Consider the following 21884-nt stretch of genomic DNA (forward strand, 5'->3'; position numbering starts at 1 on the left):
GGCGCTGAGGTTTTCAAGGTGTTCTCATCTACAAATGATAATCTCGAATTTGAAGAATGTAGTATTGACATGTTGAGCATAAATGGGCAAATTATTATTCAGTAATTTTTTGTCAGGACGAGGCTTACAGTTTCAAATATTAATTTTTGTTTATGTATGTCCAACAGAAAAAGAACTTTGACTGAACACTGTTTTTCGATCATAGGCACATAATTTCTTGAAAAATTTGTTTAACTCTTTTAGAAATTGATCATAATCTAAATTTTATCCAAGGTGAAATTTTTTCATTTAAGAAAATAATTAAAACTATTTTATTTGACAAGATATAATTAATTTCCCTGACGAAATCTTTAATAGAGATATAGCTCCTAGAGAAAAGAAAATATTTTACCAGCAAATTACTGCAAAAAGATGTGTGCAGATTTTAATACAGTATTCATTGACAAGTCTTGAGAAACAAGCATCTACAGAAACAAAATTAGATTTCAAGAACAACATGAGTCCTTAGAATAAACGAAGAGTGAAAGCGATTAGAAGTCAGTTGCCAAGAAACATGGACATTCTAATGAAAACAAATTGACGCAAAGTGCTGATTCGATTGCCATAATTAAGAAGCATCGCAACCTTTTAGGTAAAAAACAGAAAAGGTACAGAGCCAATATTCAAACGAATTCCTGTAAAAGTTTGAAACACAAAAAGTGCAAACACAAAAAAAACCAGCACAACAACAAAGCACCAGACTTGAGATAAATCAAAGGTTGTTCGTTGAAATCTGGTAAATACGCCATCTTAACAAATCCGCAGGTTTTTTTCTAATAATTGTTTTCTTGAGAGAAATTTCCAAATAGTTTAGAGGGATTCACACCCCACGCCAATTTGCAAAATGAGCTTTTTCAGTTTTCCCGTTCTCTATACATCACATCAAAAATTGCAAAAGTCCTTGAAGTACTTTTACTCTATCAATTAGTAAAACAAATTGAATTTTTTTCTGTTAAACATCAACAATTTTTTCTGAAAAATTTCAAAGCAAAATGAAAGTAATGAAAACATTTCAATAAGAACACAGAAACATTAGAAAGAACAGACAATACCGAACATAGAAACAACTTATCTGAATCGCCAATACAACACAGTTGTTATCCTTTAACACCATGTTAATTCAAATCCAGCATGTTATTTGAAACCAAATTGAAACCATCCCACTATTGTTGTTGTCGATGTGTACAAATTGTTTCAAATCTAGTCAATCAAATCAACCTATTTTTTATTTAATAACGTGGCCAATGCAATTTATTCTTTGTATCCTTTAGGAATGGATTTTTCGAGCAATATGTCCTTTCCTGTTTTTGCAGAAGATATGGATTTATCAATAAAAAATAAAATCTCATTTAAAAACTTTACGTTCATCGTCAGCTTAAAATGAAATTAGGGCAAATAATCAAAAAACTAAAACATGAAATAATATAAAGTAAAAATTTTAAATCGTTTCACAGAGTTATTATTTCACACAGCCAAATGTACATCTACATGAGGCAGTACTAACCATTGAACGTTTAAGCAAAAATCAAAGTTTTTCTTGAAACGTTCAATTTCGGACTCTTTGATTTGAGTAAAATATATAAAGTTAATGAAAAACAACACATCAACAAAGCACCAGACCTGAGATACATCAATGCTTGTTCATTGAAATCTGGTAAATACTCTATCTTAAAACATCCGCAGGTTTTTTTCCAATAGTGTTTTTCTGATAAAAAATTTCCAATCAGTTTAGAGGGATGCACAAATCATGCCAATTTGCAAAAGGAGGTTTTTCAGTTTCACCATTCTCCTTACATCACATCAATGATTTCAAAAGTCTTTGAAACACTTTTACTCTATCGATCATTTAAAAAAAATTGATTTTTTTTCTGTTAAATGTCAACAGTTTTCTGGAAAACTTTAAAGCAAACATGAAAGTAATGAACACAATTCATTAAGAACTTAGAAGAAGACAAATACTGAAAAAAGAATCAACTCACATTAAACGATAATACGACACAATTGTTATCCATTAACACCATATTAATTTAGAACCAAGTTTTTTATTTGAAGCTGAATTGAAACTGTCTCACGATTGTTGTTGTCTATGTGTACAAATTGTTTTAAAGCTAGTCATTCAAATCAACCTAATTTTACTTTTAAATAATGTGGCCTGTGCAATTTCAATATTTGGAAGGTCGCAAGCATCCATTGCTACAACAAAACTATCTGAGTTGCTCCACAGTGCCGTGTCCTGTCTCTCTGACAGCTTATCAAGTTTCCCATTTTGTCCACAATTACTGAAGACTATATACGTGGATACTGATTTTTGATCGTACAGGTCTTTTTTTAAGAGCCTGATTGAAGGCCAAACAACTAGTCGTTGCGCTAAAAACCCTCTGTATTGTCCCTTGGGCTTCGTTTTTCTTACGTTGAAGCTCTGAAAGGCCGCAAAAAAATTATTCCCGTGTCAGTTGTTGCTTGATATCAATGGTAGATAATTTTATTATTGTTACTCACGATTAATTTGATGACAAGAAACCCCAAATTTTCCTTGTTGTTGTTGTTTTCTCTAAGGTAAATTGGAAGTTTCTGCTAATCGAATATAAAAATTTTGATTCCTCTTCCTTTTAATCATTAGTTGTCTTGTCGTTGCAAATAGTATCATCCACTTTTCCCCTCATCGTCTTCTGGTGTGTGCTGATTGCTTCGTTATGTGCGAATTCAATCAATTTCTAGCATTCTAGCATATTCGCATTTTCTTTTTTTAGCTTGTTTCAAAAAACCCGTTTTCGCTTAACTCTCATTTTGTTGCTGTTCTTTGGCTGGGAAAACAAATTTTAGATTTCAGTCTGTGCAGATGCCATTTTAGAGAGATTTTTATTGAGCTCCGGTTTCTACACTGATGCCTCAAAAAAATTATTGCACACGTTTGCTGGTATTACAGCGAGTGATGCATTCATAGCTCGACTATCTGATTACACATACAAAATTCTATTGCTTCTTATATGAAGACTTACAACTGTACAAATTAATACAATTTTAATTGCGGAAGTTTTGACACCTGGAAGCGGGGGATTTCATTAAATGTTTTAGTGCAATTCATGTAACACCTCTATCCGGCTGATTGATAAAAATACCTCTTACCTCAACGGATACAATTTTCTTATTATTGCTTTTAAAAAAGGACTACAAAACTTTTCTAGCATCATGTGTTTTAAAAATCGGTACCAAAAATTTGTACAAATTTTTTCATTGATACCATATATCGAAAGAGAATGTTGGAGAAATGTATTTTTGTGTGTACCTTTGCTGCAAATTACCTGAATAGTCCTGAACCAGTTGGTCTTGATCTCTGGAAAATTTTGTAGCTGATTTATCCTAATTGATGTTTCATCAATTGTGGCATGTCGTTATTTAACTGATTTTCTGTTTTCTTCAAAGTTTCATCTTTTTCTCAGTCAAGTTTTTTGAAGCAATCAGTGATTAGCAGATCATTAAGGTTTTTTCATTTGGATTCTTCATTAATCATAATCCAGAGTTTTTTTCAAGCAGTACTGCAGGCATATCTGGCCTTTAAATAACCTGTACATTTTTTTTCTTTTTTTGTGCACATTTTAGAATGGAATTTTGCGGAGGCTTTAATTTCACAAATCTTAGCCACAGTGTTGTTCTCGCTCACTTCACGTAAGGGTTTGTGAACGTCTGCGAGGAAGTATACGTCATTGAAATTGTCTCACAAGTTGTTTGGGTTCAAACAATAGGACACCAATTACAATCTTTGGAAAACCACGAGCATCCATTGTTACAAAAAAAACTATCTGAGCCGTTCCGCAGTGGAGTGTCCCGTCTCTCTGACAGCTTATCAAGTTTCCCATTTGGATCATTTTCAAACATTGTGGACTGATTTCTTGACCGCAAGGTCAGCAAAAAATTCATTTTTACAAGCGGAAAACTTCGAAAAAGCCGGAGGGATTTCATAGTAAATATTTTGTTTTAAAAACTCCGGGTTCTCAAATAATTAAACTGAAATTTTTAGTTGTTAGCTTTTAAAACTAAAACTGAGACAGTTCTTTGGCAGCAACCACTTTCTCTTAAAAAATTCAAAAACAGGGTCCATCAAACTCGATTGTTAATGAGCTCCTCTTTGGCTTGTGTCTGCTGCAACTGCTCTGCCTTAGCTCCAGCTTTCCTGTGTTTTCTGCCGAGTTTACTGCCCTTCCAGTTCTTGAGCAGCCATCTTATATAGGATTGGTGGCGTAGCACTGTCTGCAGGGCCTTTTTCTGGAGCAACTCACAAATGTTTTCGGACTGTTTCCCTTTTTCCTTTTGAAACATAATCCTGTACGCTGAGCACCAGTATTTTAGACTTTGGCAGCTCCTGAAGAATGTTGTTTGTGCCATTCTGTCGACAGTAAACAACAGCACTGACGCGCTATCAACTCTGGCACGCTGCTGGGTCGGTAGTGATTTGAATGGTGAATTGAGATTGTGTTGTTTATCAGATCGTGCAAAAAACCGCCCAGGCGTTCTTCTTGCTCAGACGACACTTATGGCTTCTTTTACATTTATGGCTTATTTGAGCCAATGTTTCATGTTTGTTAAATAAGAATGCGGGAACTGATGTCTCTCTCCCAAAAATAGCTTCCTGCTTGAGTATGGCTATTTTTATTGTGGTTAAGCGAGATTGCAGATATAATATTCACGATCTAAATAAATCTGTATTAATCATTCCATTTAAATGGCTAGAACACGGAAAACTTTTGAGAAATTACACTGTTGGCCTTTTCGTAGGCTCAGTTTTTAACCTATTGACAAATTAAATGAGGCAGAAGAAACTAATTTATCAATTAAAATTTCTTTAAAACTTTCCGGGTCTTTCCCATTATAGCCCCCCCCCCCAGCTTAGTGGTCAGATAACCTATAGCTCCCCCCCCCCCAATCATGGTAAATATACCATAATGGGGGGGGGGCTATGTTTTCATGGGGGGCTATAATGGGAAAGACCCAACTTTCCTATTTTCTATCAATATTTTTGTATTTCTAGGATAATTAAATTCGCTCTCTCTCTCTCTCCGATTTGAGTTTTCGCGGTCAAAAACGGGATCGTTCAGGCCGTAAGGGCCCCGTACAGGCAGAGACCCCCTCCTACTGTAGCCCCCTCTCCCCACCCACTGTTGCCTCCTCCCCCATCAGCGCCCCGGTGCACCTGCCGCCCGCTGCGCTTGCCTCACTTCCCTTCAATTAAGCTAAAGCTCGCCTCACTGAACCGTATCTAGCTACTGACGAAGCCAAGCGCTCGCCGGTCGTTTGAGAGAAATTAGTCGGTTAGTCAGTTAGAAACAAACGTTAATCGGTTATGTTTCTGAATTTTGCCCTAACCTTAAGTATCCTTCTTGTGGGGGTTTTCCGAATTGTTTATTTCGAAAGTTAGATTAACGAAACATCGAACAGATGACACTCGAGAACATGCGAAAATTTAAAAATGTTTTCTAGTCGTCTAAAAGCTGGAGAGAACAAGAGAAAAAGCAAATTATTATAAAAAAGAAAACGAAGGGGAGTTTAACAAATCTTTGATCCTGAAAGCTTTCAAAAATGGAACAAATTGACCTCTTGGTAAAAACTTAAACAGTAAAACTTGTTTTTAGAAATGTTGGATCTATTCTGTTTTGGCCCACCCAGCTTAGTGGGCTTATACTTATATTTTTTACGCCCCCAAGCGCACGTGCTAATTTTTTACATAGTAACGTGCTGTATAACAACATATAATTTGTAACTGGGGGGCATAAAAACACGGGGGGGGGGGGGTTGAAATTAAATAGATCCGAAATGTTTTTGCTCGGTCAGCACAAAAAATACGAGTTAACAGACAAATAGGAATGTTCAAATCGTATTTTTACTTCTGAGAACGAACAGCCACAGTATTATTATTATAATAATAATTCTGATACTGTGATTAATGTATTTAATATTTGACAACATGTGGATATTTAATCTGCGGGTTATAATCAGAATAATTTACATGTTCAAAAAAAGGTGCTTCCATTTGTTCGAACGAACTACCCTGCGTGTGGCTTAATATCACCTTGACAAAGAGCCATTTGCAATGTCTTTTGATTAAAAGTGTGGACTCTAAAACGATTCCAATTAATTTTTAATGGCTTAGTTTTGGCCTTCATAAAAAACCGCCCATTTGCTGCATCACTGTCCTCTTAAGTCTGTGAATCTTTTTCTCTGTTTCAGTGTGGTCATGTACAAAAACCATACGAAACCTCAAAATGCCCTTAAAAGGGCTCAAGGTTAGAATATTAATAGAAACATTTAAAATTGATTGCGTGAAGTTTCTATAACAATTGAGTTCTTTGCAGAGCTGTTCGCGATTGAAAACTATGAAGAAGCATTGGAACTACTCACAGAAGTTGTCAAAGGAAAACGTGTATCACGCGTTTGGCAAAAGGATATTCATGAACCAATCATGCAGCTGTACCTTCAGGCTTGTGTGCGCTTGAAAAAATCGCAGCTGGCGAAAGAGGGGTTGTATCAGTACAAGGCACTCTGTCAAAGTGTAAACATAAAATCACTTGAGGATGTTGTGAGAGATTATTTGAAAATGGCTAAGGAATTCACGGAAAAAGCAAAAGAGAAATCACACCAGACCGTTTTGGACATTGATGATTTGGACAGTATTAATTCTCCTGAATCGTAAGTTTTGCCCCTGAAAACTGCATGTATTTTTTGATATTTCGATTAAACGGCTTTGTGTCATTGAAATGACCTGAAGGATTAATGAACTAAATAATTTGCAGGAGGTCACAAACTATCGGCCCATATCTGTAACAAATGGTTTTTTTTTAATATTTGAAGGAACATTTACATGGCTCAAATATCTGCACATCGATGTTGTGAGAGATTATTTGAAAATGGCTAAGGAATTCACGGAAAAAGCAAAAGAGAAATCACACCAGACCGTTTTGGACATTGATGATTTGGACAGTATTAATTCTCCTGAATCGTAAGTTTTGCCCCTGAAAACTGCATGTATTTTTTGATATTTCGATTAAACGGCTTTGTGTCATTGAAATGACCTGAAGGATTAATGAACTAAATAATTTGCAGGAGGTCACAAACTATCGGCCCATATCTGTAACAAATGGTTTTTTTTTTAATATTTGAAAGAACATTTACATGGCTCAAATATCTGCACATCGAGAGAACAAATTCTGAACCCACTGCAATTTGGTTTTAGATCATGACACTTTGATATACTCAATAGAATTTGTCAGGAAGGTAATTGATTCCAAGGAGATAGTTCACGCTGCAATCAGATCTCTCAAAAGCTTTTCATTCAATATATCAAAAACTACTACAAAAGCCTTGTTCAATTGTTTTCCCACTAAATGCAATGTTACTCAAATAAAGTGTGGTAAAAAGTGGCGTCTCACAAGTCACAGTGCTTGATCCACTCCTATTTAATATCTATGTCAATGATTGGATGCATACAATTGATGGAAACGGCACTTGAGTCCAATATGTTGTTTGTTATTCTCGGCAAACAATCCAAGTGAAACTTCAGATTTATCTAGACCAAATTCTCGTCAAAGCAAATTCATTTTTCAAGTCACATGAGTTAATGTTAAATGATACCAAATCCGATTTAGTTTGTTTTTGCAAACCTAATATGAGGTACTTTTAAAGGCAAGCGAAAAAACTAAAGATGGCCGTAGGTATCAAAACAATTAGGAATGAGCACCCTACAAAATCTGTAACAGCTTTATTAGATGCCATTGTTCTTTCTCATCTTGACTACAGTAGCTTTTTCTTCACTGGTAGACGGAAAAGTTTGTTACAAAATTTTCATGAAGTGGAACTCCTTACCAGGTGCAATCAGAAAATTTAGGGAGACTAAAGTTTCTTTGAAAATTGTTGTACAGAATTTTTTTTATAGTATAGTCGAAAGATTGGCCTCCACAACTTTTTATGGCTGAGCTTGGAAGAACTTCCGCTTTATGTAATATATCATCACTAACTTCATCCACTGTCTTTTGATTTTTATCAGTTCAAAAAATTTTTTTTCTTTTAAACATACTTTCAATTTAAATAACGCATTGTTTTTATACTTCAAATTGAATTCAAGTGCTTCTTTCAGGGTTTTTTTGCCGTTGAGCGATGCATAACCAACCCATCAACGTTGGTCATGCGAAAGCTTAGGATTGATTTTTTCCCCCAAATTTGGTTTTGACGAGGTTTTTTTAAAACTAAATTTCAACTTGATTTTTTTGACCGTTCTCGGCTTTTTTCCAATTAAAAGCTGTGATTGCCGATTGGAGCTATCATTACACTTCTGTAGGTTTTTAATTGCTCTGAAGTCTTGCGTGCTGTTTTGTTGCGATTTTTCGTTTGACCAATTTTTTGTTTAGCCCTTTTGACTGTTCGTTCTTAAAGATGGGATAAACAGGTAACGCCCGGAGGGCATTAAGTTCTCTTAGAGCTTTACGCTTTAAGTATGCGGTTCAACGAAACTGTTTTAAAGATATAAATTCATGGTGTGAACTGAGAGATTCACCCCCCACAGTTCACACCCTTGAGGTCCCCTTCAATTAAGTTAAAGCTTGCCTCCCTAAACCGCAGCAGCTACTGACAGATCATACCATTCGCCAGTCGTTTGAGAGCAATTCGCCCGACCTTAGTGGGTTATGTCTGAAATATCGTTGTCAGTTTTTGTTACTACAAGTGACGTTACACTATCTTTAAGTCAGTTATTTGTTATGCCATTTTTTGGCACTGCGTTTGTGAGATCATCTCTTTTTTGTTGACGGGGGTTCTTATTTGCTTCTATTTTTTGGCCAAACTCTTTTTACCTCTCTCAAACTGACTTATCTCTCAAATTAATTTTTGCTCACTTTAACAAGGAGGCTTGGTAGTGTGCTGCGCACTATGTTCCGACCGAGCTCATCCACATTTTTGGCTTAATTGTCTGCCGAATGAGATAAAAAAATTTAAAAATCCAAATTTTCAAAAATAATTAGAATAGGAATAAGAAATTTGATTCCAACTCAAATAACTTAGTAAGGTAAATAATACCACGCTAGAGGGCCGATGCGAACTGCCATTGTTAAGACTGAGACAAGACAACAAAATCATATAACAACAAACATTATTTAGATCCAAAATTGAATGTCTATTTTTTTGAAAAAGAAATTACTTAATGATAAAGTTAAAGTAGCTTCAGTTTAAACCTTAACGGAAAAAATTTTTTTGGGGCAAGTACCTAATGAGACTCGGTAACAGGTAGTCAAAATGATCAAAAACAGTAAAGTTTAAAATTACTTTTATATTTATGGATATAAAACAAATAGTTTCAAATAATGAAAACTATAAGAGATCAACTGAAATCTTGAAATGGGTTTATATTTTTTCATACCTCCACGGGAAGACAATGAATAATCTGAATTTTGAGACACGTGAAAAAAGAACAAAAAGCAAAGTTATAAAAACATTTGTTTTTTTAACAAATAATTTCAAAGTCATAAAAACATTAGCTATTAGTGAAATGTTCAGAGGTTCTTTTTTTCCTTCCAACAAAACCATGAAAATCTTTTCGTTCAAAATATGTCATATGTCTTCAAAAAGGACGGCAAATACAAACAAAAATGAAAAATTGCAATTAACCGGTGTCGAAGTATTTCAATCAATAATCAATTCTAAAAGATTCAAACAATTGCGCCTTCTTTGAACACCACTAATGTGATATGTGACCTCTGAGAAACAAGTAGACAGAAAATAGGCAAATTTACAAATGCATTTGTCTAGTACGAAATCAATTAATTTCGAAGTAATGTTTAGAATTAGCTATCAATTGAAATCAATAAGTTGATTTTTTTTCCAATCAAGTCCTGTCATGAGATCTGTCAACAATAATAATAATAATAATAATTTGAATTTACAACACGTTGAGGGGAATCTCGTCCCGAACTAAAAGTTGAGTTTTTAGCCAATAAAGTTTTGGCATCTGCAAGCAATTCTCCATGAACAAAGGTTGTTTTCGCTAAAGTTTTCAGTGAAGTATTGCCAGAATATTCGAAGTAACGATGGTTTCAGCCCAATAGGTCTTGTAATGTCAATAGATGGAAGAAATGATAATAGTCGAGTTGTGCGAGCAAAAAATTTGTTGTGGGATGAGTCAAATCGTGGTTTTCTGCAGCTCGGAATTTTTCTATTTTCTCGTCTGGGTCCGTCCTTCAGAGATATGAAGTCCTCCCAACAGAGATCGTATGCTCCATTGCATATCTTAGTCAGTGTGAGAACGTCCAGCATTTGAAGGTAAAGTGGAATTGGGGGCACCTCCAGATAGACTAAGCGCTCTTTGTAGTCACTGATTGTTGGCAGAATCCATTTCGTTGCGCGAAAAATGTTCATAACCTGTCATACGTTTGCAAAAAACGACAAATATAGGCAAAAAAGCTTGCGAAAAACCGTTGTCGAAGCCGTTAAACAATAAGCAATGCACCGAAAATGTTAGATATGTTCAATTATTTCGTTTCTTTCCCCAATAATGTGAAATTCGACCTGCAATTAATGAGACTAATTAACAAGTAAGAGGAACTGAAACGTCAAAGAATACGTCTTTATTTTAAAGCATCTGATTTCAATGTCATGAAAAACTTTCGCTATAAGCTGAAATCAGTGAGTAGGTTCCTTTATTTTTGATCAATAGGAAGCCGCTAAGACCTACAATTATCCAGATTTTTTTCATACGACCATAAAAAACGACAAATAATGACAAATTGAAAAAATCTGCTAGAAGACGGTGTCGAAGACCATTAAAACAAATCTATTCACTGAAAAAACGTTCGTGCTTTCGATGAAAGAGCAATCGTGTTTTCTTTTCGTACGCCAATATTGTGGTATATGATCTGTCAATAGTGTGAGAAGACAGGAAATACAAGCTCAAGGATGGTAATTTGACCAAAAGTTTTGTGATAACTCGTAGTATCAAAGTTGGAAAGCCATTACTTTAAACATAAACCGAAATTAAAATTCAATTTTAACCCAATAAAGACGATATGAACTTTGCTGACTGTAAGCTTCAAATTGACCGTAAGCTACAAGCTACAATTAAAAGAAAAAATTGGCAAAGCTTAATGATCCGTTTTTAACAATTTTTGAACAACCATTTGCTTTCGACTCAAATTTAGATATGTTTCCTTGAATATCCTTGGGAAGCATATTGGACCCGTCATTGGTTTGCCTGTACGCCTTTATTCGAATTGTCTTGTTCTGTAGTTAACATAACAAAGTCGGAAAATGCTAAAGTGTTTTTAAAAAAGACAGCGACTGATAACTGTTTTGGACTGTAAAAACAACGATTAGACCAAAAGTAGCCTTTCTGTTGCTATCCGTTCATTGGGAATACGTAAATTTATCAACAATAAATGCATTTGAATAATTATCGAGTAAAATTCGCAATAAACCGACATAGTTTTTAATCCAAGAACACCCAGTGAAAACGCAGTGAGACTAGCCCCCTTTAGAGTTAACAAAGTTTGCGTCAGCAATTTTAAGATGTGTTAATCCGGCAAATTTGAACATAGTTGATTAAAAATTTTTTTCTGCCCTTTTTGATGAAGAAAAAGCTGATATTTAAAATATCAAATATTTTAGCCAAAAAATTGGATCAAACAGTTCAACAACTCTTTTCTTTTATTAGAGAGAAATCAGGAACACCATCTTTAACAATTTTATATATTCCAGCAAAATTGCCAAAAAATTGCGTAGTAATACTGAAAAAGTGAAAAGGAAACATTGACCTAGAAAGCTCGGTGAAAAAATTAAATTAAAAAATCTTTTGAATTATATTTTCTACTCTCGATGGGATTTTATTGATACCACTCACAACCCTCTATACGGAGAATATATCGATTGGCTAAATTTGACTGAACAAAGAAAACCCATTTGAGCATATAGTTCCTCCCCCATTAAGTGGTTCAGAATAATAAGTTGACTTAAAGTTAAATCGGGATTCTTTACTTGAAGTAATTAATTGCTCTCAAACGAAGTTTGTAGTAGTCCTGTCGGTCTTTTTCATGCGATTTTTCGCTGGACCGATTTTTCATCTGATCCAACTAACTTTTCGTCCCCAAAAACAAGATAACCAGGTAGCGCCCAGCGGGCATTAGTTGATCTGAGAGCTTTTCAGCTCAAACTGTTTTTGGAAACTTATGCTTGAATTGTGAAACGCGGTTCTTAGAGGTTGAAGACACCTCCACTGTTGACCCCCCCCCCCCCCCCACTGTTGCCCTCACCCCCCACAAAGCTGATGCTCCCCACCTCACTGTTGCCCCACCCCACCCCCATCATTACCCCGGTGCACACTCCTTCCCTCTAGCTAGCTACTGACGAACAACCGCTCGCTAAAAACACGCAAATTTATACTAATTTTCACAATTTTTTTCAAGTTTTTTGAAAATTTTGTCATTTTTCGAGTTTTATCAGCACTAGGTGTCAAGGAACCTCTTCTACGGTTTGATAATCGGTTTTTGCATAGTTTCTAGTGGCAGCGGAATGGTTTAACATTTTAACATCACGAGTTTTAGCATTTTTTGGCAAAACGTGCAATTTTTTTGAATTTTGTTTGACTTTTTTCATTATTCACGTCTTTCCAGACGCAGGGGCCAGAAAGCCTACTTAAGGGTTTAATGATAAGTTGCTGAAAAATTTTCATTCGCCATGGAATAGTGTTCAACTTTTAAATATCACAAGTGTTAGCAATTTTTTGATACAACTTGCATTTATTTTTTTTTGATAATTTTTGTCTTTATTTTGGGTTTCTATACCCTCCAGAGCCACATAACCTCCTTTAGGATTTGATAATAGGTTACTGCATAGGTTCTTGATGTAATGGAATGTTTTTCATGGTTTTAATATCACGAATTTAAGCAGTTTGTTAAAGGTTTGTAATTAGATTTTGCATGTTTTTTTTTTTCAGATTTAATGGAATGGTTATCAATATTTTAATAATTCCAGCTTTAGCAATTTTTTGACAAAAAATAGACCTTTTCAAATTTCCGAAAATTATTGTTCCAAGTTTATGGATCTTTATGAGCTAGTGAAACTATTTGAAGATTGAAATGGGATTACTGGTTTGTCTTTTGAGACAATGAAATGCTTCTGAAAGTTTTAATATCTTGAATTTTTGCAAGATTTTGTTAAAATTTGCGATTGTTTTGAGTATTTTTGTCCTTTTCTGAGTTTAACGATCATTACTGGCCAATGATACTTTTCAAGTCTTGCAGAAGATTTACTTGACAGAACTCCAGAGACAAAAATTGATTTCTAACATCTTTTTCACTGCGAAATCTGGAAAGTTTTCTTTTAAATTTTGCAATATTTTGCAAGTCTAAAATATCAGTTTTTTGTTTGATTTTTTTTACTAACTATGTTAGAAAACTAAAAGTTGCAGAGTCGAATCAAGCTAAAGCTAGCCTCACTAAACCGTGGCCAGCTACTGACGAGGCCAACCGCTCGTCGGTCGCTTGAGAGCAATTCGCCCGACGTTAGTCGGTTATTTTTTGAACTTTTACATAAGCTTTACAGTAAATAAGTGTAAACCAATTGCAGTGTTTTTCCAGGTATTTAGTTTTTTTCATAGATATTTTGGGACGCAGGTCAATGAAGCTATTGCAGCTATTTTCTTGCGTTGTGCCACCTGTGTTTTTTCGATGTCCAATCAGAATTGATTGAGTGGCGTTCATTTTTCTCTCTGATGTTTTCTAACGCATATTGCCTCATCTTTGAATATTCGCTATCAATATTAATTAAAACAATTCTTTAAAGTTTGAATAAATTGACTGATTTTGACAACTTTCCTTTGATTTCTTGATTTGTTCGAAAAGTTTCCATTGTCTTTTCATTTGCTGGGTGTTAAGACGCTGAGACAAAATTTTGTGTTGAAAATCGATTTTGAAATTTGTTTAAGCTGGTGGCTTTTTTGGCTTTTCTTTGTAAAATAAAAGCCACCCACGTGTTTTTAATGTGAGTTATTTTGTCACTAAACTGTGCAATAATGGATAATTTTACCAGCTAACATAATTAGGACAACGTTTTTTTTGTTAAAAAAGTTCATTAATCTCTAGGAAAATAATTTCAGAGAAGTTTGATAGTTGACACAGAATTGAATAGAAGAGAACTTTTTTTAGAGCCACGGGAAAAAGGCAATAGGCAGTTAAATGCTGAGTGATTGTCTACCAAAAATTTCCTCGATCTTTCTACTGTATAGTTTTGTTTTATGTCATGGTACGCTGAGAAAACTTGAAAATTTTGCATATTAAATTTTAAGAATAAGAAAGAATTCACCAGTTTAATCTTGTAGAGTGTTGACTTATTTAAGATAGGAGACAAGTGGTTTAGATCGGATATTGTTTAGCATCAATGAAATGAAGGTACCTAACAAATCAGTAGATTAGCGATCTGTTTTAGCGTTTTGATGAGCGCTGTTTCGAGTGAGGACACACAAGATCGAACCAATCGTACGTACTTAATGCCATGGCTGCGATTCCTTTGGGAGTCCTACCGGCACTGCATGGAAGTATTCAAGAACCACAACAAACTGGAAAGGCTCTACCATGACATTGCCAGGGAAGCATTCCAGTTTTGCCAAGAGTATGACAGGAAAACCGAGTTCAGAAGGCTCTGTGACAATGTAAGTTATATTATGTAGACCGGTACGCTATTGACCGTACTTAAATATGGATTAAACTCTTAAATCCATATATTATTTTTGACCGATTCATCACTATTATGGTTAATCGCCCTTGGATTCGTATCCTTACAGAATTATCGTAAATATCGTTCTTTTAGAACCAGTATCAGCCTTTTTGGGACAGTTAAAGGCTTTTGCCGCGATCAATGCAGCTTAGATTGCATGCAAGAGAAAAAATTAACTTTTTATCAATAAGTCAGGTAGGTACTGTGCCTACTTGATGATTTTCCAAGTGGGGTGTTACTTTTCTGGTTGTTAAGGTATTATTTTTTAACGTTTTAAAGTTTTTTTTATTTCGGGCTGGTCGCCAAGTGTGTGAAACGTTGAATGTTGTTTCAGCTGAGATACCACTTGGCCCAAGTGCAGAAGTACCAGGGAGTGGCAGTGACTATCGACCTGACCAGTGAGGAGACCCTCGACTACCACACCAAGACACGACTCCTTCAGCTGGAAACGGCCATTTCTATGGACCTCTGGCTTGTAAGTACTTTGTCAAGCTTGCGTATTGAAGACTGACTGTTTTCACGCTTTTTGCATGGAGAGATTTTTTACTATAATTTGGAAATATGAAATCTAAAACTGTATATAGTTGTCGGCCAAACGTAGCTATTGTGACACTCCGGTGAGTTTCATAGCTGTGAAGCTGTGAGCTGAGCGGAGTTATCTTGCGGTGCTCTTGGGTTTTCTTACAATTCAAAGAATTTGAATTGTATTGGGACGCTCGAAGAGTATTGGTGTTCTTAAGGTTTTTTCTATATGTCTAGTTTCATTAGGCTATTAGTTTCTTAGTTATTTTTTAATGTTTCTTTTTAATAGCCGCGTCAGCAATTCCAGGCGACTATTATTGCGCTCCTAATTTTTTAAAATCGTCCAACAGATTTTTGTTTCGCCTTACGCTGGCTTCTTGGAATTGACTTTTTCAATGACTTCAGTGACTTGTACTGCTTTGCAGTTAAAATTTGTGTTCGTGACTCATTTCTGCTTTTAGGTCAATTGCATGACTTACCTCACTCAAAATTTACTAATAAAAGGTCAATAGTGTGCATCTAAGTAGTGCCAAACTTATATGCCCTAATTCCTGAGTAATAGAATCTCGAGTTTTAATATCAAATGTTAATTTTGAAAAAGCTACATTAGGGCTTTTTCCTTGCAGAGCAAATGTGTCTCATAAAAATGAGAGTCCGAATCTGACCCAAAAAGTCAAGTGGTCTATTAAGAAGCTGGTGGTCGATCTGTTAATCTATTTCTTTCAATTCATGGTAGGCCACAAACGTCTATTTCGGCTATTTTCCGGCAATCTGCCGGCTATGTTTTAGGTCAGGTTAGATTAGTGATTATATTGAACGATAGTGATTTAAATTGCCATGCGAACTAATTTTCTCTGAGCGAGAGAAGTTATTTGATCATGCGCTGCGTTGAGTGAATGAGTTTTGAATTTGAAATTTGGTTTTGAGAGAATGGCGTTTATAAATGTGTTTTTAGCCGTTTAATTGCTCTTGAACGAAGTTCGTAGCAATTATTGTAAACGTGTTGGTCTTTTATGCAAATTTTTTTGCTTGACCATTTTGCGCTTTTCTTCTAGAATATTCTTTTATTTCTCACTTCTCTGACTTTTTGGCTCAAATAAAATTGATTCTAACAGCAAGAACAAGGGCCTGATAGCCGAGTGGGCAGTGCTTGTGAGCGGGAGGTCAATGGTTCGAATCCTGGCGTGGTAAACTGTTTTTGCACCCTTAAAGAAAAATTTATCTTGTCTACAGCCCCTGAATTAAATTGCCTCGCCTGTCCAAGAGAAATGCTTCCATTCGTCGGTTTATCTTTTTTTCGTCCATTTGGCCAATATTTTTTTATTGTAAATTGTTTTTTTGAAGACATATGTTTTCATTGGTGCTGCATATGTAACCATCTGAAATTGAGACCACAGTGTTTTTGCGCACGTAATGGCGCTTTTCGAGAGCAAAATTGTCACATCTTCAGTTTTTTGTCAATTTTTGGCTTTTTTCCATTCATTTTGCCTTTTCGGAGCTTCGAGCGGACTTTTTCTTGAGAGCTCAGTAAGTAAAAAATTGTATTATATTTACTGAGCTCTCTCTTGAGAGCTCAGTAAATATAAAATTGTATGCAAACCAATCCAATTTTCGCGGTGTTTGTCGAAGTTTCTTAGTTTTTTGTATTTTGTAGTTAATTAATAATAAAGCTTTGGTAGTTAATTACTATAAAAGCTCACTAGATGCCGCGTGAACTTTTTTTCGGAGCGAGAGAAGTTTTTTGATCGTGCGTTGCCGTCATTGAATGACTTTTCGACTTTGAACATTGTTTTTTGACAGAATGCCTTATAGACAACCTTTTTAGCGGTTTTTTGTCCAATTGGCGCAGTTTTTTCGGTTATAAGTTGTCTTTTTTGTAAAAAACATTTTTTAGAAGCTCTATTAATATGTGAACTTCTGAAAAATAATGCGTTTCAATTTTTAAAGGAGCACATATTTCCCAGTTTAATTAGTTTTTGTTCTTTTTTAAATTAATTGGTTCAATTTTGGATCTTAAAGCGGATTTTTTTTCAGAACTCAGTTCATATGGCATTTTCCCTTTGATCATTGAATGCCTCTTTATAACGCGAGGTTTTTTGTTTTATAGAATTGTACACATGCTTGCCCAATGTTGGTATTTTTTGTCTACTTTTCATCAGTTTTTCATTGTTTTTTGGATTTGATTAATAGAATATCTTTTGGGAGCCTCATTTACTTTTCACTTTTAATTGAATAATTTCTGGCGTTCAGTATTGAAAAGTCATCTTTTTCAACTTTTTTGCTGATTTTTTGTATTTTATTTTTAGCTCATTGTATCGTTTTGTTGAATTTATTTGGTAATTGAAATAAGCCTCATGCATGTAGGCTATTTTTGCTACTTTTACTACGAAGGATGCAAGTTTCGTTTGCTCTTAAGTTTTCTTTCTATGCAATTTTATATTTTTTTACTCAATGTTTTCAAGATTAGAGATGTGTTTGATGCCTGGCTGATATTTTTGGTTGGAGAACTTGTTTTCATTGCATGAAACAACGGTTTTTTTTGTATTTGTACTTGTACTACATGCGAAATAAACTGATTTTTCCTATTTTTTATGTTAAGTTTTTTGGCAAATTTTGTTCTTTGACTTCAGACTGTTGTTTTCTGCATTGAGGCGTTCTGCAAGATTTTAGCTATTCGAAAAGCCAATTCTTTCGGAATATCTGACTTCGAGTCGGTTCCAGAATTCTTCTGGCTATGTTTTTTTTAGATATGATCGCACATTTTCGTAGATTTTAATATTTTGTTACTTTTCTGGGGTAAACCTAGTCTGTTAAATGTCTGCTTACTTTGAAGCAACAATTTTTAATTGCTCTCAAACGAAATTTGTAGCAATTATATTTGTCCTGTCGGTCTTTTTTATGCGATTTTTCGCTTAACCGATTTCTCGTCTGACGCTTTTGACTTTTCGTCCTCAAAAACAGGATAAACAGGTAGCGCCCAGTGGGCATTAAGTGCTCTTTCAGCTGTTTCAGCTCAAACTGTTTTGGAGACATGTACTTATGATGTGAAGGGCGGTTCTTAGAGGTTGACGACCCCTCCACTGTTGACTGGGGAGTCAACAGTGGAGGGGTCGTCAACCTCTAAGAACCGCCCTTCACATCATAAGTATATGTCTCCAAAACAGTTTGAGCTGAAACAGCTGAAAGAGCACTTGCCTCCGCTCTTTCAGCTCCACTATTGCCTCCGCCCCCCACTATTGCCCCCCCCCCCCCGAGCTGTTACCCCCCATCGGGCCTCAGTGCACCCCCGTTTCTAGCTACTGACAAACAACCGCTCGCTAAAAGCACGCAAATTTATACTATTTTGCACAATTTTTCTCAAGCTTTTTGAAAATGTTTTGACATTTTCGTTTTACATTAGCCCTAGGTGTCAAAGAACCTCCTCCACGTTTGCATAATAGGTTACTCCATATCTTCTAGTGGTAATGGAATGGTTTCAACATTTGAACATCACGAATTTTAGTTTTTTTTTGACAAAACGTGCAATTTTTTCTAATTTTTTGACATTTTTTCTTATTCTGGTTTTTCCGGACCCAGGGGCCAGAAAACCTCCTAAGGATTTTGATAATAAGTTACTGACAAATTTTTATTGACCATGGAATAGTTTTTGAACTTTTTAACTTGTTTTTCAGTTTTTTTGCTATATTTTGTCCGTTTTTTTGTTTTTCCTTTTTCAAGAGCCAAGGAGCCTCCTCTGGGGTTTGACAATAGGTTAGTTTATAAGTTATAGATCTATTGTAATGTCTTGCAAGATTTTAACATTACGAATTTTAGCATTTTTTGACAATTTTTGCCATTTTTTCAGTTTTCTTTTATATTCATATTTCAGGTTTTTGAGCCTCAGGGGTCAGAACCCGTTAGGGTTTGATAATAAGTTAAAAGGATTTTTTTTGGTCGTGGATTTAAATCTAACTTTTCAATATCACAAATTTTTTATTTTTATAGAACTTGCTATTTTTTTAAGTTTTCGATATTTTGTGTCTTTTTACGTTTTTCTAGCCTCAAGAGCCACGGAACTTCCTCTAGGGTTTGATAATGTTGCCGCATAGTTGATAGGTGTAATGGAATGTTTTTCAAAATTTTGATATTACGATTTTAAGCAATTTTTTTAAAAGTTATTGCAATTTTCATGTTCTTTGTACTTTTTCGGGCACCAGAGTCACTGGGACCTCCTCCAAGGTTTGTTAATAAGCTGCTGCATAGTTTCTAGAGTTAAAGGAATGGTGATCAATATTTTTTATGACTCTAGTTTTAATAATTTTTGATAAAATTCAAAATTTATTGTGTTCGAAATGTATTGAAATTTTTTTATCATGTTCCAAGTGTATGTATCTTTATGAGCCAGTGAAACTGTTTCAGGCTTGAAACAGGGATTTTTGATAGTCTTTTGAGACAATGAAATGGTTCTTAAGATGTTAATATCTTAAATTTTAGCAATATTTTGTTAAAGTTTGCTATTGTTTACAAAATTTTTCGAGACTAAATTATTTCCAAAACTTTCGAGACAAAATTGGTTTTGAATTTTTTTACTGCGGAGTTGAAAACTTTTGTTTTTAGTTTTGCTTTTCAGTTTTTCTTTATGATTTGTTTACTAACAAGGCTAGAAAACTAGAAGTTGCAGAGTCGAATCCCATCATGAAAAATATTCCTATCTCTTTTTCTCTGTTGGTTGGGGTTTCTTTCCTTCTCTTTCTGGTTCACGTTTTATATCTCTATCTCTCTCTCTTTCTCTTTTTTGATGCCGCACTTCTGCTGTTATGTGGCGTAATGTCATCATCTCTGATCCTCATTAACACTGAGTTATAGTAGAAATGGCCTGGCCTGTTTATCTTTGGCTTGGCCAATTTTGGCGTCTGACCCATTTAAGTTTCGTCTTCGGAAACGGGATAAAGAGGTAGCGCACAGTTTGCATAATGTTCTCTTAGAGCACTTCAGCCCCTTAGTCTTCAAGTATGTGATTAACAGTGATGTGGTTAACAGTGATTATACTTAGGGTGTGAAGGGCAGTTGTTAGAAACTGATCCCACGCCCCCAATCTATTTCTGCACCCCCGCTGCGGTGCGTCCACGCTGCGCTCACCTTACGCCCCTTCAATTCATCTAAAGCTAGCCTCACTAAACCGTGACTAGCTACTGAAGCCAGCCGCTCGCGGGTTGTTTGAGAGCAATTCGCCCGACGTTAGTCGGTTATGTTTAATAGCCGCCCTCATCTTCTCAGCCGGCTATTATAGCGCTCCTATTTTTTTTTTACTTCGTCGAATAAAAAATGTTTCGCTTTACCTCATTTTGCCGCTTTTTCAACATTTTGCGTGATATCTTTTTGACTTCTCTAGGCTAGTTTCTCTCTTCTCTCATTCTGCTAAAGTTTTGAGCATCAGTTTAGTTAGAAACGGGATAAACCCATAAAGCCCAATTTTAGATGCCCGCTATTTGAACGTCGTTCCTATAATCTTAGTTACCATCTCTAATGCTTATTGGTATTGATAGTAGCCCCTGTAGCCTCTCTCTAAGAAACAGCAGTACATTATGTTCAACTAAAAAATGCCATCAAAACAAATCGGACGTAAAAAATGTTTTTGTACAAAAATCTTTTTTTTTTTCGATATCTTTTCTTTCAATCCCAATCATGCTTATTGGAATCAACGGCGGCTATTTTCCGGCAATCTGCCGGGTATGTTTATTTGTTTGTTCTCGCAAATCTTTTTAAATGTATGATGATCTGCTTTTAAAGTTGTTAGGTAAAGACAACAGTAATATAGAATTGAGTTGAAAGGTGTTCAAATGGGTACTTTCAAATTTTTAAAAAACCAATTTTATATGAATTTTGATTTTTCAATTTTGAATTTGGTGATCAGTTTTTTAACAGCAGCGAAGCAATAGTTGGGGCTATTATTGGGATTCTTTTGGTTTTTACCATTCAAAGAATTGTATTGGCCTGGTTTTTTAAGGTCTGTTCACACATTATCCCATAATTTTTGAAGTTAAATTGAAGTGATGATTTTGGTCACGCCGAAACAGGAAGTGGAGCAAAAAAGCGAGTGGTTTTGCTGCGTTAAATTTTTTCGCTCTAATTTTAAACCTTAGTGAGAAAACGGTGTTTGAACAAAAGTTCGCTTTCTCGCTAGTGGTTTTTTGTTCACATGCGGAAATTTCACTTTGGTTTTTACTGTTTTTTCGATTTTTTGGATCGGATCTTCTAAATGGTTTTCCCAATCCATTCATAGTTCATTCTAGGCCTTGTTTTTTGTTTGAACCAAATTTTTTTCTCGCTAGTGGTTTTCTGTTCTCATGCGGCATTTTGATCTGTATCTATATCTCTATCATACCACACGCAAATGTATTTCGCTGCTACTCTGGCAAGCTGTGGGCTATGTTTTTAACAATTCAAAGATTTTTATTGGGGAGCTGTATTATGTTGTTCCCACATTTTGATAATTAATTTTTGTCGAACGAAGTTTCTCGAAAGTGGGTTTTGTGTACGTGCGACTTCTGTGTCTGCTGTTTTTTTTTCGAGTTTTCTGATGCGTTTTGAATGGTTTTCCA

At 35.2% G+C, this 21884-nt stretch overlaps 2 protein-coding genes across 2 annotated transcripts in view; both read left to right on the top strand.

The window, feature by feature from the left end:
- LOC142345107 (uncharacterized) overlaps positions 1-21884 on the top strand; it is a 151586-nt gene that overhangs the window by 105368 nt on the left and 24334 nt on the right. The window lies entirely within an intron of this gene.
- Positions 6260-15292, top strand: LOC142344303 (eukaryotic translation initiation factor 3 subunit A-like). Its single transcript, XM_075395890.1, has 5 exons — positions 6260-6317; positions 6387-6720; positions 6883-7030; positions 14494-14716; positions 15116-15292. Exons 2-5 carry the CDS (start codon positions 6690-6692, stop codon positions 15290-15292), a joined length of 579 nt encoding a protein of 192 aa, XP_075252005.1. The 5' UTR covers positions 6260-6317; positions 6387-6689.

The sequence above is a fragment of the Convolutriloba macropyga genome, chromosome 8, assembly GCF_964194025.1.
Source record: "Convolutriloba macropyga chromosome 8, txConMacr16.3, whole genome shotgun sequence".
In the NCBI taxonomy this organism is placed as follows: domain Eukaryota; kingdom Metazoa; phylum Xenacoelomorpha; order Acoela; family Convolutidae; genus Convolutriloba; species Convolutriloba macropyga.

Coding starts and splice junctions, on each gene's coding strand:
- LOC142344303 (XM_075395890.1), top strand. CDS start 6,690: ATGATTTGGACAGTATTAATTCTCCTGAATC. Junction 6,721..6,882: donor AGTATTAATTCTCCTGAATC/GTAAGTTTTGCC, acceptor TAATATTTGAAG/GAACATTTACATGGCTCAAA. Junction 7,031..14,493: donor AGTATTAATTCTCCTGAATC/GTAAGTTTTGCC, acceptor GATCTGTTTTAG/CGTTTTGATGAGCGCTGTTT.